At 46.1% G+C, this 15,824-nt stretch overlaps 1 protein-coding gene across 2 annotated transcripts in view; it reads right to left on the reverse strand.

Moving 5' to 3' along the window:
• The window catches only part of PTPN23 (protein tyrosine phosphatase non-receptor type 23), a 46,396-nt gene extending 35,734 nt beyond the window's left edge, over positions 1–10,662 (reverse strand). For both annotated transcript variants that reach the window (XM_067044368.1, XM_059076983.2), the window contains exons 1-2: positions 10,479–10,662; positions 2,684–2,758 (exon numbers count right to left, since the gene is read on the reverse strand). In XM_067044368.1, the coding sequence (XP_066900469.1) occupies positions 2,684–2,758; positions 10,479–10,562 (159 nt within the window). In that variant the 5' untranslated portion in view covers positions 10,563–10,662. The remainder of the gene's footprint in view (positions 1–2,683; positions 2,759–10,478) is intronic.
• Between the last annotated feature and the right edge of the window lie 5,162 nt (positions 10,663–15,824).

The raw sequence follows: 15,824 nt of genomic DNA on the forward strand, positions 1-15,824 counted from the left end.
AGAGGGTGTGGAGAAAAGGGAACCCTTCTACACTGTTGATAGGAATGTAAATTGGTACAGCCACTACTGAGAACAGTACGGAGGTTCCTTAAAAAACTAAAAACAGAGCTACCATATGATCCAGCAATCCCACTCCTGGGCATATACCCAGAGAGAACCATTGTTTGAAAGGATACATGCATCCCAATGCTCACTGCAGCACTATTTAAAATAGCCAAGACATGGAAGCAACCAAAATGTCCATCAACAAATGAATGGCTAAAGAAGATGTGGCGTGTGTGTGTATATATATATAAATACACACACGCACACACACACACACACATATATATATAATGGAATATTACTCAGCCATATAAAATTATGCCATTTGCAGCAACATGGATGAACCTAGAGATGATCATACCAAGTGAAATCAGACAGAGGAAGACAAATATCATGTTATCACTTATAGGTAGATACAAAAAACTGATACAAATGAACTAATTTACAAAACAGAAACAGACTCACAGACTTAGAAAACAAACTTATGATTACCGAAGAGGAAAGGTGGGGGAGGAGGAATATATTAGGAGGTTGGGATTAACCTGTACACACTAATATATATAAAATAGATAATCAGCAAGGACCTACTGTATAGCACAGGGAGCTCTACTCAACACTCTATAATAACCTACATGGGAAAAGAATCCAAAAAAGAATAGATATATGTATATGTATTACTGGATCAGGCTGCTGTACACCTAAAACAAACACAACGTGGTAAATCAACTATACTCCAACATAAAATAAAAATTTTTAAAGAAAGAAAAGAAAAAAAGAAATGCCTACTCTATTCCCCTCAGGCCTCGGTGACCTTGGCTGGTGTCACATCCCTAAAGCCTGAGCAGGCTTGGGTCCCGAGGCTGGACTGTCATGGGGCTGAGGGAGCTGGGGAGGATGTGCCAGCAAACGAGCCCCCCCTCCACCCCTGCAGACATGTAGTGCCTGGTCCCTCTGCACGAAACCACAATCTCCAGATCCAGGTAGGCCCTCCTACAGTTAAACCAAGCCTAGTGTACCCAAAGGATGTTGGACCCTCTGGGCTGAAACAGCTCTGAAAAGTCAGCTAGCCTCCAAGTCTCCTAGTGGGGGGATTCCCACCTTCAGCCTCCTTCCTTAGTTACCCCACCTACGTACAACAGCACCCTCAGCACAGCGGTTTGGCAGGGGTTGGGATTTGTCTTGGGGGTGAAAGGTAAGGGGGAAGAAGTAATGAAACAGAAGCTGGAAAGTTCGAAAGGATACATGCACCCCAATGTTCACTGCAGTGCTGTTTACAATAGCCAGGACATGGAAGCAACCTAAATGTCCACCGAAAGATGAATGGATAAAGAAGATGTGGTACAGGACTTTCCTTGGTGGCACAGTGGTTAAAAATCCGCCTGCCAATGCAGGGGACACAGGTTCAATCCCTCGTCTGGGAAGATCCCACATGCTGTGGAGCAACTAGGCCCATGCACCACAACTTCTGAGACTGCGCTCTAGAGCCCATGATCCACAACTACTGAGCCCACACACTGCAACTACTGAAGTCTGTGCACTCTAGGGCCTGTGTACCGCAACTACTGAGCCTGCATGCTGCAACTACTGAAGCCCGCACGCCTACAGCCCACACTCCACAATAAGAGAAGCCACCACAATGAGAGGCCCGTGCACCACAACAAAGAGTAGTCCCTGTACGCTGAAACTAGAGAAAGCCTGCGTACAGCAACGAAGACCCAATACAGCCAAAAGTAAATAATTTTTTAAAATGTGCTATATATATATATATATATATATATATATATATATATACAATGGAATATTACTCAGCCATTAAAAAGAATAAAATAATGTCATTTGCAGCAACGTGGATGAACCAGGAGATTACCACACTAAGTGAAGTAAGTCAGACAGAGACAAATATCATATGATATCACTTCTATGTGGAATCTTAAAAAAATGATACAAATGAACTTATCTACAAAACAGAAAAAAACTCAGACTTATAAAACCAACTTATGGTTACCAAAGGGGAAAGGTGGTGGGGGAAGGATAAATTGGGAGTTTGGGATTGACATATACACACTACTATATTTAAAATAGATAATCAACAAGGACCTACTGTATAGCACAGGGAACTCTACTCAATATTGTATAATAACCTAAATGGGAAAAGAATTTGAAAAACAACAGATATCTGTATATATATAATTGAATTAGTTTACTGTACACCTAAAACTAACACAACATTGTAAATCAACTATACTCCAATATAAAATAAAACTTAAAGAAAAATTATTAGATAAACCAAGAAAAAAAAAAACCACTGTTGTATGCTCACTGACACAGAAACACAGCCACAGTATGTTAAGGGAAAAAGGCAGGCTACATAGGCAGTATAGGTGGTACATGGTCCTACTGTGGTTTTATATAGTATATATAAATAACATTTAAAAAATATATATATATATACACACAAAATTGTGAAAAGGGTTTTATCTTTTGCTTTTAGTATTTTCAAATTTTTCTATCATTAATTTTGCTGCTTTTACAGAGGAAAAAATACTGAATTAAAATAAGAAGACAGTTCTAGGTGGTTTCTTTACTTCCCTATCAAACCAATTCTGTTCACACCTGCATAAAAACACTATCCTCCTACCTGTCTGAGCAACTCCAGCTTCTTCAGTTCCTCATTGTAGGCTTCTGGATTCTCTCCATAATTCTTCTGGACAAACTAGGGAGAGAGAGAGAAGACTGTAAACCAGGGAGAGCATACTCCCCTGCTCCCGCTCCTGCCCTCTGAGTCCTCGGCATCACCAGTCAGGGCTCAGGATGGAGTCCAGACCCACAACCACGAGCTCATCTCCTGGGCCACTAGAAACTTGACCTCAATAACGGGACAGCACCAAGATGCTGACTGCGGGAGCCTCCTCCATTGAACAAAATGGAAAAGAAGACTGGACAACCTGACTGGAACACCCTGGCTGGCCCTCATCACGCTGCAGCCCGCTCTATGAAGCCCAGGACTCTGCCAGCTCAGGAAGCTGGGGAACTCAGCTGGCTGAAATGGGATCCTACCGAACATCCCAAAATGGGCCACAAATTCAAGCCTCCCTGGAGTACCAGTCCCTGGTGTGTCCTGGGGTCACAATCATAATCCTGACCCAACAGCAAATGTAGTAGGAAGAAGAACCACAGAAGAGTGGGAGCACAAAGCCTTCTTCACCAGCCCACCTTCCTGTGGAAAGGGCACCACAGAAGTAAATGACCTCATTGGTGAGCAAAGGCCTGTGGATGTGTGATGGGAATGACCCAGACATGGGGAGGGGAAGGGAGAGGAGGGGGCTCATATCAGAGAAGCGGCTGGCATGTCTGCCCACAACAGCACTCACCACCTCTTGGACAGTGAGGACACTCACCAGCCTGGAGGCATGGCCTGGACCAAAGGGCCCCTTGTGCACCTAAGATCCACAGACTAAGGCAGCTGGAACTATTCCTGTTGCAGGAGGTCCCGTGGGACAGAGGCCGAAGGGATTGGAGGGATATCTGAGAGTCCTAGAAACAAGGCTTCACCTGACGTCGATGAGAACATCTGTCCCTGTAGTCACACAATGGTAAAGGGGAGAGACATGCTGCCTCTGCTCCCAGCAAACTGCCCATAGAGGAAGCCTTCTACCTGTCTCATTCCTCCTCCAAGATCAGCAGCAAACACTTACTGAGCGCCTACCCACAGGCCAGACACTGTGCCAAGTGCCTGATAAGTCACTCAATCCTAACAACAACCCAAAGAAGTAGACATCATCATCGTCACCATTTTACAGATGAGGAAATGAGGAAACTGAGGCACAGAAGTTAAGGCATTTGCCGAGGTCACACAGCACCAATAACTGATGGGGCAGTGACTGAAATCCAGGCATTTGGGCTCCAGAGCCCATATTCTTAACCACACATTAGACCAATCCATTTCTATTTTTTAAACATGGTTCTCATAAAACAAAAAATGGGAAGCGAAAATGAATCTCCAGCCACACAGTCAGTCAGTGGAGCAGACAGGTTATTGCTTAAATTCTGACAAAATCCTCCATGGCTTGATCACTCCCCCTACTGAACAGAGGAAAGAGGCAGCTGAAGGTTCTAGAGCAAAGGACAGAGACCATCTCTCAGTCAGTCTTTCTATAGCTCACCCCTCTGCACAGCTTGGAACAAGGTCTGGTCAGGATTTAAAGGTCACGGCAGAGTCTGAGAAGGAAGGCCCAGCAGCAGGTAGAGCCTGGGCCTTGGCACCCCAGATCAAGAGTAAGATACTAGAAGGCACTGACAGGACCCCAGTGCACCTACGCAACTAACAGCCTGTTGGGGTTGGGAGGATCAGGGAAACTCCAGAGCCCAGCCAGGCTTTGGAGTAGCTGGGAATCCTTTCCTGAGGGAACAATGAGACCTATAAACAGTTTTATGTTGAAAGCATGTCCAGGGTTCAGAGCCATGGCAGGGGGAAAAAAAGGCAAGGAAGGAGTTATAAGTGAAAACAATAAAACAGAATGAAAAGACCACTTCCAGAGAGAAATACCAAGACTGAGTAAGTCCTGGCTGTGCCCCTGGGTTGCTCTGAGATCTGGGCTTGGTTTTTCATCTGTAAAATGGAGTTAATATTATCTGCTATGAGGCTTCCCTGGTGGCTCAGTGGTTAAGAATCCACCTGCCAATGCAGGGGACACTGGTTCGATCCCTGGTCCAGGAAGATGTCACATGCCACGGAGCAGCTAAGCCTGTGCGCCACAACTACTGAGCCTGTGCTCTAGAACCACAACTACTGAGCCCATGCGCCACAACTACTGAGGCCCACATGCCTAGAGCCCATGCTCCGCAACAAGAGAAGCCACCGCAATGAGAAGCCCGCGCACCGCAAAGAAGAGTAGCCCCCACTCACCGCAACTAGAGAAAGACCATGCATAGCAACAAAGACCCAATGCAGTCAAAAATAAATAAATTTTTAAAAAATTATTTTAAAAAATTACCTATGTCTAACTCACAGAGCTGTCATAGGACTTGAGCTATTCACTAAACAGAGAAAGAGGATGCTAAGTTGAAAATATTGTTTACAATATGCCAAGACCTGTACTAGGGACTCACATGCATTAACTCTCGATTCCCACAAGCTTATAAGGTATATTATTAGTCCATGTTACAGGTGAGAAAAATGAGGCCCAGGTTAGTGATGTAATCATTTGTAGCAGCTGAAAGTCACCAACTATTAAGTCGAAAAGGTGGGACCTAAGGCAAGGTCCGGTCTGTCTGATTCCAACGTCTATACTATTTCCATGACGGTACTCTGCTCTTTTACCGAGCAACAAATGGCCCAGAATTCTGCAGGTAAATTGAGATCACTGGAAACATCCATCCTGGGTCCTGCCATTCTTTTGCAGAGATGAGCAATCGCAGTGCTAGCACTCCAGGCCAAACTTCCTGATTCTTGACCCAGGGATATTCCTTTTGTGTCACCTTCTCTGGTACTATCATGGTCTCATTCTTTCTGTGTATGTTCTTTTTTTTTGTCCTGGATGATGGGGATGTTTAGCTTCTGCTCTTAATTTGATATAACACCTTGGAATTTCATGGTGCTAATTAAAGCAATAACCCAGGAAGAAAAGGCAATAAAAGGCATCACACCTGTTGGCATTGTATTCATTCACCATGCACATTATATTTCTTTTTTTCCTTCCCTTGCAGGATTGACTCAAATATGGGGAATGCCTTGGGCTATTCCACATAAAATTAAGTCCCACTTACAGTGTTGTTAATGAATACAATATATGTTCTGCTACTGAATTTCAAGTGAGATTAATTTTATTCAGAGAAGGAAGTATTATTGCCAAGGGAAATCTTCAGCCCCTTGGTATCAGCGAGCCTAAAACCAAATTACAGGCCAAGAGCATCAGGGATGAGAACAGGCATTCATCCTCACCTAGTCTAACCCCTACATAAGACTCAAGGCTTCTCTCCCACATCTCTTCTGAACGGCCCCTCCAACTGCCTGGATAACACTAGTGAGCATGACTCACGGCACCTCCCCTGCAGGGTTGCTAGAACTAGACTAGGCCATTCAACCTAAGCACTCTCTACACACAAGTATTTATTACTTCCCAAGTAAAGAATCTGGTGTGAAAGGGATATACGGCTTTTATGTATGAGATTAAAGTCAGAGAAGAATGAACTGAACAATCCAGGTCACCTGCACCTGGAGCCATTCTGCAGTAAACTCGAGGGGGCAGATAGGCTCAAGCAGACAGGCTCAGTGACTCCAAATCTGTGATAAAAGATAAGATAGGTCACCACCAAAGGCAACTGGCAACATCCTGTGCTCCTCACTGCTGAGGAGCCAGGCACTTTTAGGCCTCTGGTCGTCTCATTTCCCCATCTATGTGTGGGACAAGTTTTTCAAGAGTGAGCTGTCCCATGAGAAATCTGGAAGGGGAAAAAAACTCCACAAACCTGAAAACCAGACTCTACCTACATGAGAATAAGATGAACAGTAAGAAGAGGCAACAAGAATGTACATTCTGTGGCACAGGTCAACTGAGTGAGGGGAGCAGTAAGATCTGTCTGAATTTGAAGGAAGGTGGCACAATTGCCGGCAGCTAAAGGGACCCCGAGAAAGTAAGGTTCAACCTAGGTGACGAACAGGAGGAAAGGAATTCCAGTAAGGACCGGAACAAGGACAATGACCAGGAAAAGAGGCTGAAAGTTCCTATGGGAGAGGTCTGGTAAGACTGAAGTGTGAAAGGCAGGCTGAAGCGAAGTGGTGGCAGGCCTTGAACAGCGGACAGTTTCTCTGGAGTAACCTGGTGGGAAAGTGGAGATTTAGAGAGATCAATCCATCCAGAGAGGGAAGAGGGGAGAGGCCAAGAAGCCACTTGGTTGGCAGAGTGGCTACCGATGGTACATCTGTCCTTGAGGATGGTTTACTATGTGGATCACTAGAAGGTAAGCTCCATGAGGGCAGAGATTTTTGTCATCACATACAGCTCTGAATTCTCAGGGCTGGCACATAATAGTCACTCAATAACTATTTGTTCAATGAATGAATCAGGGATGGATATAGCACCTGAGTCCAAATGAGCTTGACCTGAGCTCAAGGGCAGTTGGTTAAGGGCAGATGTTTGGGACCACAGGAGGAAAGAACTTCATACATGAACATGTGTGGCCAAATTGCTCACTGATGAAGAGCACAGAGTCATCCTTCATCAGTTTCCAGTAAGTTAGCACTCTAGGCTCCAAAACACAGGTAAGATAAGGGTTAGCAGCATTTCCCCACTAAAAAATTATGTGGGTCCAGGTATCCCAACCTAAAACTTGGCACTGCCATTCAAAACCAGCTTGCTGTTCTCCTGGCTCTTATTTCACATTATTCCATAATTGAAGGCATATCCATCAGGAATGAAAACCAGTACTAACCATTATGAAAGGTTTTTTTCAAAGGCCCAGCTCTCACAAATAAAGAAACCCTTTACCTTCTTGAAAAACTCCTATTCATTCTTCAAAACCCACCTCCTTGGCAAGTCTCCCCTGACGGCCCCTCCTTAGGCTGGTACTTCTGTACACACTGTACATATTTCTACTTTTCCACTGATGTCACAATCTAATTTTTAAATCTCCTCTACCAAACTATGTATTCCATGAAAAAAAGGTCTCTTATTCATCTGTATTTCAGGACTCTGCATGGTGCTCAACAGACTGACCTCAACAGAACCATTTTCATTCTACTATCCTAAATTAAATTCTACTCTTAAGCTCTAAGTCATTGGTGAAGGTTCCTGCAGGTCGGAGCAAGGGTAGGAAAGGACAAGGGTACCAGTGGCAGAAGGTTAAGCGTGGGTTCTAGGGTTGGGGACAGGAGTCCTGGTCAGGGAGAGTTCCCAGCTGCAGTGGCTACTGTAGTCTCCTCTGCAGGAAGACAGTTCCAGAGTACCTGAAGGAGCTGGCCACCCACAAGATTGCTATTCCTTTTCAGTAGGTTCATGTAAAACATGCAACACTTTTAACCTATCAAATAAACGGTGTATTTTTCCCCAACCCCAAAATAAGGAAACAAAGAAAAAGAGCAGATGTCTAGGAAATGAATTTTTCCTCAGCCTCTGATACCACCTTAGTAAATGGCTAATGAGTAACTCCTCCCATGGAGGCCCAGGGGCTCCCAGGAGATCACTGCTCACATAATACCTTGTCGGCTAGGTGTAAGTGACAAGAGCATCAGAGGCTAAGTTCAAACAAAAAGATCTCCAAGGAGTTCCTGGACTAAGATTTTATCCACTGGATTTCCATAAATTTATGGTCACCATCTCTTAATTCCCTCTCAACTGTCAGTCATCTGAGAAACATTTTCCTGCATGCCAACTATGAAAAAGGGACCCTGCTAGGTTCTGAGGAGCAGGGAGATGCCTCTCAGATTACTTACAACAGAACAGCAGGGTTAAAACATAGCACATGTAACTGTCACTTGGAAAAGGATAGAAAGAGTTAGAAATTCAGAGAAGGGAAAGATTAATCCAGATGAAAGAAGGCTTGTGGATGAGACAGAGCTTAAACTGGACCTTGAAAGACTGACAGAACCAATAAATAGAGATTAAAGAAGAGCTCCATCAGGACTTCCCTGGTGGTCCAGTGGTTGAGACTTCGCCTTCCAGTGCATGGGGGGCGGGTTCGATCCCTGGTCGGGGAGCTGAGATCCTGAATGCCTCGGGGCCAGGGGGCCAAGACGTGAAGCACAGGCAATACTGTGACAAATTCAATAAAGACTTTAGAAGTGGTTCATGTCAAAAAAAAAAAAAAAAAACTTTTAAAAAGAAGAGCCGCATCCCCACCCCAGAGGGCAAAGATGTGAGCTCTTCCAGGTGGGAGGAATTCCACAACCAGAGGCACAGAAGAGCAAACATACTAAGAATGTTAAGGGAACAGCAAGTAGCTGTGAACAGAATCTGGGATACTTGTATCAGAAGCACGTAGATCAAGCACATACTGAGCCCTGAAAAAATGCTGAAAGAACTGGGGTAGGTCAGAGTACTCTGAATGGGTTACAGTTGAATTAGAAAATAAAGTTTTGTTGTGTTTTAGAAAAATTCACCTAATTGAATTAAAAGAGCAGACGGAAGATAAATCCAGTGGATAAAAATCTTAGTCCAGGAACTCCTTGCAGATATTTTTGGTTATACTTAGCCTCTGATGCTCTTGTCACCTACACCTAGCCCACAAGGTATTATGTGAGCAATGATCTCCCTGGGAACCCCTGGGCCTCCATGAGAGAAGTTACCAAACTCTGGGAAAGAGGTAACAACATTTTGGAATTTTAGATCAATTAATCTAATTTCCTGGTTTTAGAAATGAGAGAAAAGATGCCCAAAGAGATTAAATGATGGACTCAAAGGGATACAAACTGTTAGTGTCTCAATTGAGGTAGTGGCAGTGTCAAGAGAGAATGGGAGAGCTTCTTCGGAAACTACTTCTCAATCTATTTTCTTTGTCCTATTTTTTTCCTCAAGCACCTTACTAAATGGTACTAAAACCACAAGGATGTCAACCTGCAAGAACCTCCTGGTTGTTCCTTTTCACTTCTGCTCTGACCCCCAATGCTACCAGGTGGTCATTCCCAAGGCAGCAGATGTCTCAGAGGGCATCTGATGCCCAGTTGACACACCTGGCCCCGCTTTGTATCAGCCACACCTGATCTCGCCACAGAGATCCCTTGCTTCCGTCAGCGCCAAACCTGCCAGTCTCTTTCGTCCAACTGAAGGTTCAACAAAGGACTCCTAAAGTCTCTCCGGAAGCTACAACACTGTTTATCCCCTCTGGGCAGTCGTGAAAGGCAGTAACCCTTCCCCAAATGATACGGAACTGTATCTTCTGGTCCAAAGGGTCTCCAAATTAGAGTTCTTCTGGGGAGACCAGACAGAATGGCACCAAGTGTCAGAGAGACTCTTCAATCGCAGAGGTCAGGCATTCCTGTGGCTCACGGAGCTCCCATCTTAAAACACATCCTGAGCCATCCTCAGCGTCTGTCCCAGTCCGGTAGTGGACAGACAGCGCACCGAGGGCTGGGCACAGCCTTTCCACCCAGCCGTTCAGGGAAGGCCGCCCACCGCTCCCCGCAGGGCGGTCCTGTCGTGGATTAGGGGCGGAGCAGAAGGAGATCCAGAGCGTCACACGAGGAAGTGAGGTGCCTGGATGGGAATCTTGGATGGTCGAGGAGACACCCGGTGCTACCCAGGCCCTGCGGGCGCGCAGGGGTGGGTTGGGGTGAGACGGGGGTGGGCCAAGCTAAAGAAAGCCAGCGGAGGCCCCTCCTGGCCTCACCCGACGTCGCGACAGGGCCTGGGGAGATGATGGACGCGCAGGGGGCGTCCCGCGCCGGCAGACGACAGAGATACACGGGAGAAGGGGGGGCGGGGAGGAGGCGCACTCACCTTCTTCACGGCCGGCTGAAAGTGGAAGTCACCGGCCTCTTTCAGGTCCAGCCAAATCATAGGCATGCGGGGCACAGCCTCCATGGCAGCTGCCGGCCACTCGGCCGCTCCCCTCGTTTTCCAGGTACTAGCTCAGCTGTGTGCACCGCGCCGCCCCTCCACGCCGGAAGTCACTGGTCACGCTGGGATAAAAGAATGCCCCCACGGCCTTCTGGGAGATGCGGTCTCCGCCCGCACAACCTTTCGCGCAGGCTCATCTTCCATTGCGCATGCTCAGCCTCCTCCTCTGGGCGTGTGTAGAGGGCAAATCTCCAGCCCGAGGCGAAAGGGTTTCTGGGAGTAGTAGTCTACCTGCACTTACATGCCAGGCAGGGTGGTAACTGGTTTCTTCCTCCTGGGCGAAGTAGACCTGCTGGATTGGCTCTGGCCCGAGGTGCTCCCCACTCAGGGGAAGGGCGTAAAAGAACGTAACCGTGAACTTGTAGACTTAAGTAGTGTCGAGGGCCTTGGTAGATGGGGTCAGGTGCGGTGGTAGAGATAACGTGGCAGCGGGCTGCCGGGAAGAGGTGACTTAAAAACTGAGCCATGGGGTAGGGGCCTCCAGGCCAAGAGGGAGACAGGGCTAAGAAGAGAGCAAGGGGTTTCATTCCAGGTGTCGAGCTTTGGAACAGAGGAGTAACTGGTTGGAGACTGGCACACTCGGTCCAGCCTGTAAGGCCGGGCACTAAGAGACGGGCACGTCCGTTTGTGATGATGAGAAAAGAAGGCGTAGATGATGTGTAAAAAGAAAAAAAAAAAAAAAAAAGAGGCCTAGAGCAATGTGGGTAGATGTGTGGGGGGGTGAATATATATGGCCACAGGAGTACCTTTCAGTACTGTCTGGAAGGGGACCAGGGAGAAGAGAACACTTACTGCCTCTGAAGAGGTAACCTGTAGAGAAGGGATTTTAAACTCATGTATATATTACCTAGCTTTAAAAACAAATAAGATGGAGAATGGTTTGTTAGATAGGGCAAAAGTGGAAGCAAGGAAATCAGTGAGGAGTCTTTTGTAATCTTGCAGGAGACAAGTGATGTCAGGTTGGGGCAAAGGGAGATGAAACGTGGGCAGATTTGAGAAATGTTTTGGAAAAAAGTATCAGAACTTGGGGTGAATGGATGTAGGGGGTTGAGAATATAAAGGATTATTGCCAAGTTTCCAGTTGGTATAGCTGGGTGGCTCCACGACTTGTTTACCGACATGGGAAAATGCGGAGAGGAAAAGGTTTGGAAGGGAAGAGCAAAGGTTCAGGCCTGTTTCTGTTAAGCTGGATATAGACACCCTTACGTTGTTCAAGAGAAGATGTGGAGGAGACCACGGGATGTGGGATCTGGGCTCAGAAGAGGGTGCTCATCCATAATCAAGGGCCCAGGTCCCCTTTGCAATCAAGGATCTTCATGCCAGTTGGAGTTAGAGCAAAAGAAAATGCAAGTACACCAGTGTTCACAGCAGCATTATTTACAATAGCCAGAAGGTGGAAATAAACCAGATGTCCATCAACAGATGAATAGATAAACAAAATGTAGTATAACATACACTGAACTATTTTATTCAGCCTTAGAAAGGGAGGAAATTTGGATGTTGGGTTGGCCAAAAAGTTTGTTCAGGTTTTTCCTGTAACATCTTAGGGAAAAACCCGAACAAACTTTTTGGCTAACCCAGTATATGCCACAACATAAATGAACCTTGAAGACATGATGCTAAGTGAAATAAGCCAGATACAAAATGGCAAATACTGTGTGATTCCACTCAAATCAGTTAACTAAAAGTAGTCAAATTTGTAAAAATAAAAAGTAGAATGGTGATTGCTCAGGGACTGGGAGGAGGAAGGAATGGGGAATTAGTATTCAATGGGTACAGGGTTTTAGGATGGGATGATGAAAAAGTTCTGGAGACGGATAGTGGTGATGGTTGCACAACAATGTGAATGTACTTAGTGCCACTGAACTGTACACTTAAAAATGGCTAAAATGGGGCTTCCCTGGTGGCGCAGTGGTTGAGAGTCCACCTGCCGATGCAGGGGACACGGGTTCGTGCCCCGGTCCGGGAAGATCCCACATGCCACGGAGCAGCTGGGCCCATAAGCCATGGCCACTGAGCCTGCGCGTCTGGAGCCTGTGCTCCGCAACGGGAGAGACCACAACAGTGAGAGGCCCGCGTACCGAAAAACAAAAAAAAAGAAAAAAGGCTAAAATGGTAAACTTTATGTTAGGTATATTTTACCACAATAAAAACTTAAAATAAAAATCCAAGACCTGGGACTTCTCTGGTGGTCCAATGGGTAAGACTCCACGCTCCCAATGCAGGGGTCCGGGTTTGATGCCTGGTCAGGGAACTAGATCCCACATGCTGCAACTAAGAGTTTGCATGCTGCAACTAAGAAGTCCACGTGCCACAACTAAAGATCCTGCATGCCACAACAAAGATCCTGCATGCCTCAACGAAGAACTGGCACCGCCAAAAATAAATAAATACTTTTAAAAAACGCAAGACCTTACAGATAATTTTTTTAAGGAAAGAGAAGAATTTACCAGCATCTTAGAAGAGCTCGTATCTGGAGGACCTTCTTGGGGTCACCTGCTTAGAGGTGGAAGAATTGAGGATAAGACTACAAGTCTGAGGTCAAGGTGTCAGCAGGGTTAGTTTATTCTGAGGCCTTGCTTCTTGGTTTGTAGGTGGATGTCTTCTGCCCACGTCTTCACATGGTCTTCCTTCTGTGAATGTCTGTCCTAATCTCTTCTTATAAGGACACCAGTCATATTGGATTAGGGCCCACCCTCATGACCTCATGTTAACTTAATTACTTCTTTATAGATTCCATCTCCAAATAGTCACACTCTGAGGTACTGGGGGTTATTACTTCAACATATGAATTTGGGGGGACACAATTCAGCCTGTAATATATGGTCTCAGTGACATAAGGGCAATTGGCATGAGAGGCATCAAAGACCAAGAGGTCCTGTGAGGGGGCCTTGAATGCTGAGGCAATGGAATGAAGATGGATCAGTGGAGGTGAGACAGCAGAAAGGATGTCCCTGGGTTAAGGGATGCCCTCCTTATGCACATATTTCCTCACAGAGACGGGCAGAGTTGGGAGTTTGGGGAAATCTAAGACTCACTAGTACTGGGGAAGGGTAGGCCCTGTCACAAGGGGGCAGCAAACACCCCATTCGATCAGGTCAGTTCACCCCTTTCTCAAGACAACCCTCCTGTCACAGTTGGAATGACCTCAAAGACACACAGACATCCTCCCTCATTTTATCGATGTGGATCCATTTTACTGATGTGGAAGCTGAGGCCTGGATTGGGGAGTGGACCACTCAAGTCTCCCAGGAAGTGGATAAAGAGTCCAGGCTGGGCCTGGGTCTCCTCCCTTCTAGTTCATTTATTCAATTAATATTTATTCAACTTCCACTGCCTATGTGCTGTTCTAGGCACTGTTGAATAAAACAGGCAAAGATCTCTGCCCTCATGAGGTTACAATCTAATGAGGCGAGATAGATATTAACACAATAAAAAATATACAGTGTATGAGATGGCAGAAACTGCTATGGTAAAAAGAAAATGCGGAGAAAGGAGGGTGGGAATATGAGGAGGACTTTTACAATTTTATATCTTTTATATTGGGTGGTCACACAGAAGCCTTCACTGAAAAGATACTATTTGAGCAAAGATCTGAAGGACATGAAGGAGCAAGCCAGGGGCTTAGCTAGGGGAACTGTGTTCTAGAAAGAGAGAATAGCAAATGCAAAGTCCCTGAGCCAAGACTGTCCCTGCCATGCCTGAAGGACAGCAAGGAGGCCAGAGTGGCTGAGGTAGAGTGAGTGTGGAAAAGAGTAGTAAATGGGGTCAGAGAGGTAATGGGTAGGGGTTGCAGATGGTGTAGGGCCTCTCAAAAACTGTAATGAGGATTTGGGCTTTTCCTTGGATAACCTGGGGAACCATGGGAGGATTTGGAATAGAGGAGGGATAAATCTGATGTAAGTTTAAGGGTTCTACTGGCTGCTGTATTGATCAACTGTGGAAGGGAGTGGTGACTAGGAGGAAGGGCCCTTAACTGCAGTTGTGGATTCCCAGGACACTATTCTAGGCCCTAAAGTGGAGAGGGTGGAGACAGGAAAACTGCACCACTCAGATACTCCTTCAGGGTCTTTTTAGGGGGTCTGGAATATGGACACACACAGGAAACATGTGAGGGAGGCTTGAAAAAGAAGTATACCACAGGGGCAGCATTAGGGTGGGGTTTGTTGGGCTTAGGCCAGCCAAAGAGGCCAAATCACTTCTATAGAATAGGGTGGGGCGTGTGAGCCCAGAGGGGGCAGAGAGCCTCATGGGGTTGGTAAGGAGTGAAGCCTTCCTGGGAGAAGAGAGGTGATCCACAGGCTCAATGCAATTCCTGTCAAGTTCCCAATGTTTTGGTGTGTGGAAGTTGACAAGCTGTTTCTCAAATTTACATGGAAAAGCAAAGGCCTAAGAAGTCTTAAAGAGGAGAAACAAAATGAGAAGCCCTGTTCCACCAGATGTGTAGTCCTGTTAGAAAGCTGAGTAGGGCTTCCCTGGTGGTGCAGTGGTTGAGAATCCGCCTGCCAGTGCAGGGGACACGGGTTCGAGCCCTGGTCTGGGAAGATCCCACATGCCGCGGAGCAACTAAACCCATGTGCCACAATTACTGAGCCTGCACTCTAGAGCCCACGAGCCACAACTACTGAGCCTGCGTGCCACAACTACTGAAGCCTGTGCACCTAGAGCCCATGCTCCACAACAAAGAGAAGGCACCGCCATGAGAAGTCTGTGCACTGCAACGAAGAGTAGCCCCCACTCGCCACAACTAAAGAAAGCCCACGCCCAGCAATGAGGACCCAACGCAGCCATAAATAAATAAATAAATAAATTTATATTAAAAAAAAGAAAGCTGAGTAACTGGAACAATGTGGGTATTTGCTCAAGAACACAACATTAGACCATTAGAGAACCCGGAAACAGAACCCACGTCCACTTAATGGACTCCAGAGGTGGTATTGCAAGCCAGTGAGGAAAGGAGGTACTACTGAATACATGATGCAGGTCAGTTGGTCATCCAGAGGAAAAAAATTAAATTGGAGTCTGTTATGGGTTGAATTGTACCCCCCCCCCACCAAAGCTATGTCGAAGTCCTAACCCCTAGGGATCTGTGAATGTGACCTTATTTGGAAATAGGGTCTTTGCAGATATAATCAAATTAAGATGAGATAATACTGGATTAGTACGAGCCCTAATCCAATGGCTGGTGTCCTTAACAGAAGAAATTCTGCCTCAAGATGGCCGTAT

This window comes from Kogia breviceps, chromosome 10, assembly GCF_026419965.1.
Source record: "Kogia breviceps isolate mKogBre1 chromosome 10, mKogBre1 haplotype 1, whole genome shotgun sequence".
In the NCBI taxonomy this organism is placed as follows: domain Eukaryota; kingdom Metazoa; phylum Chordata; class Mammalia; order Artiodactyla; family Physeteridae; genus Kogia; species Kogia breviceps.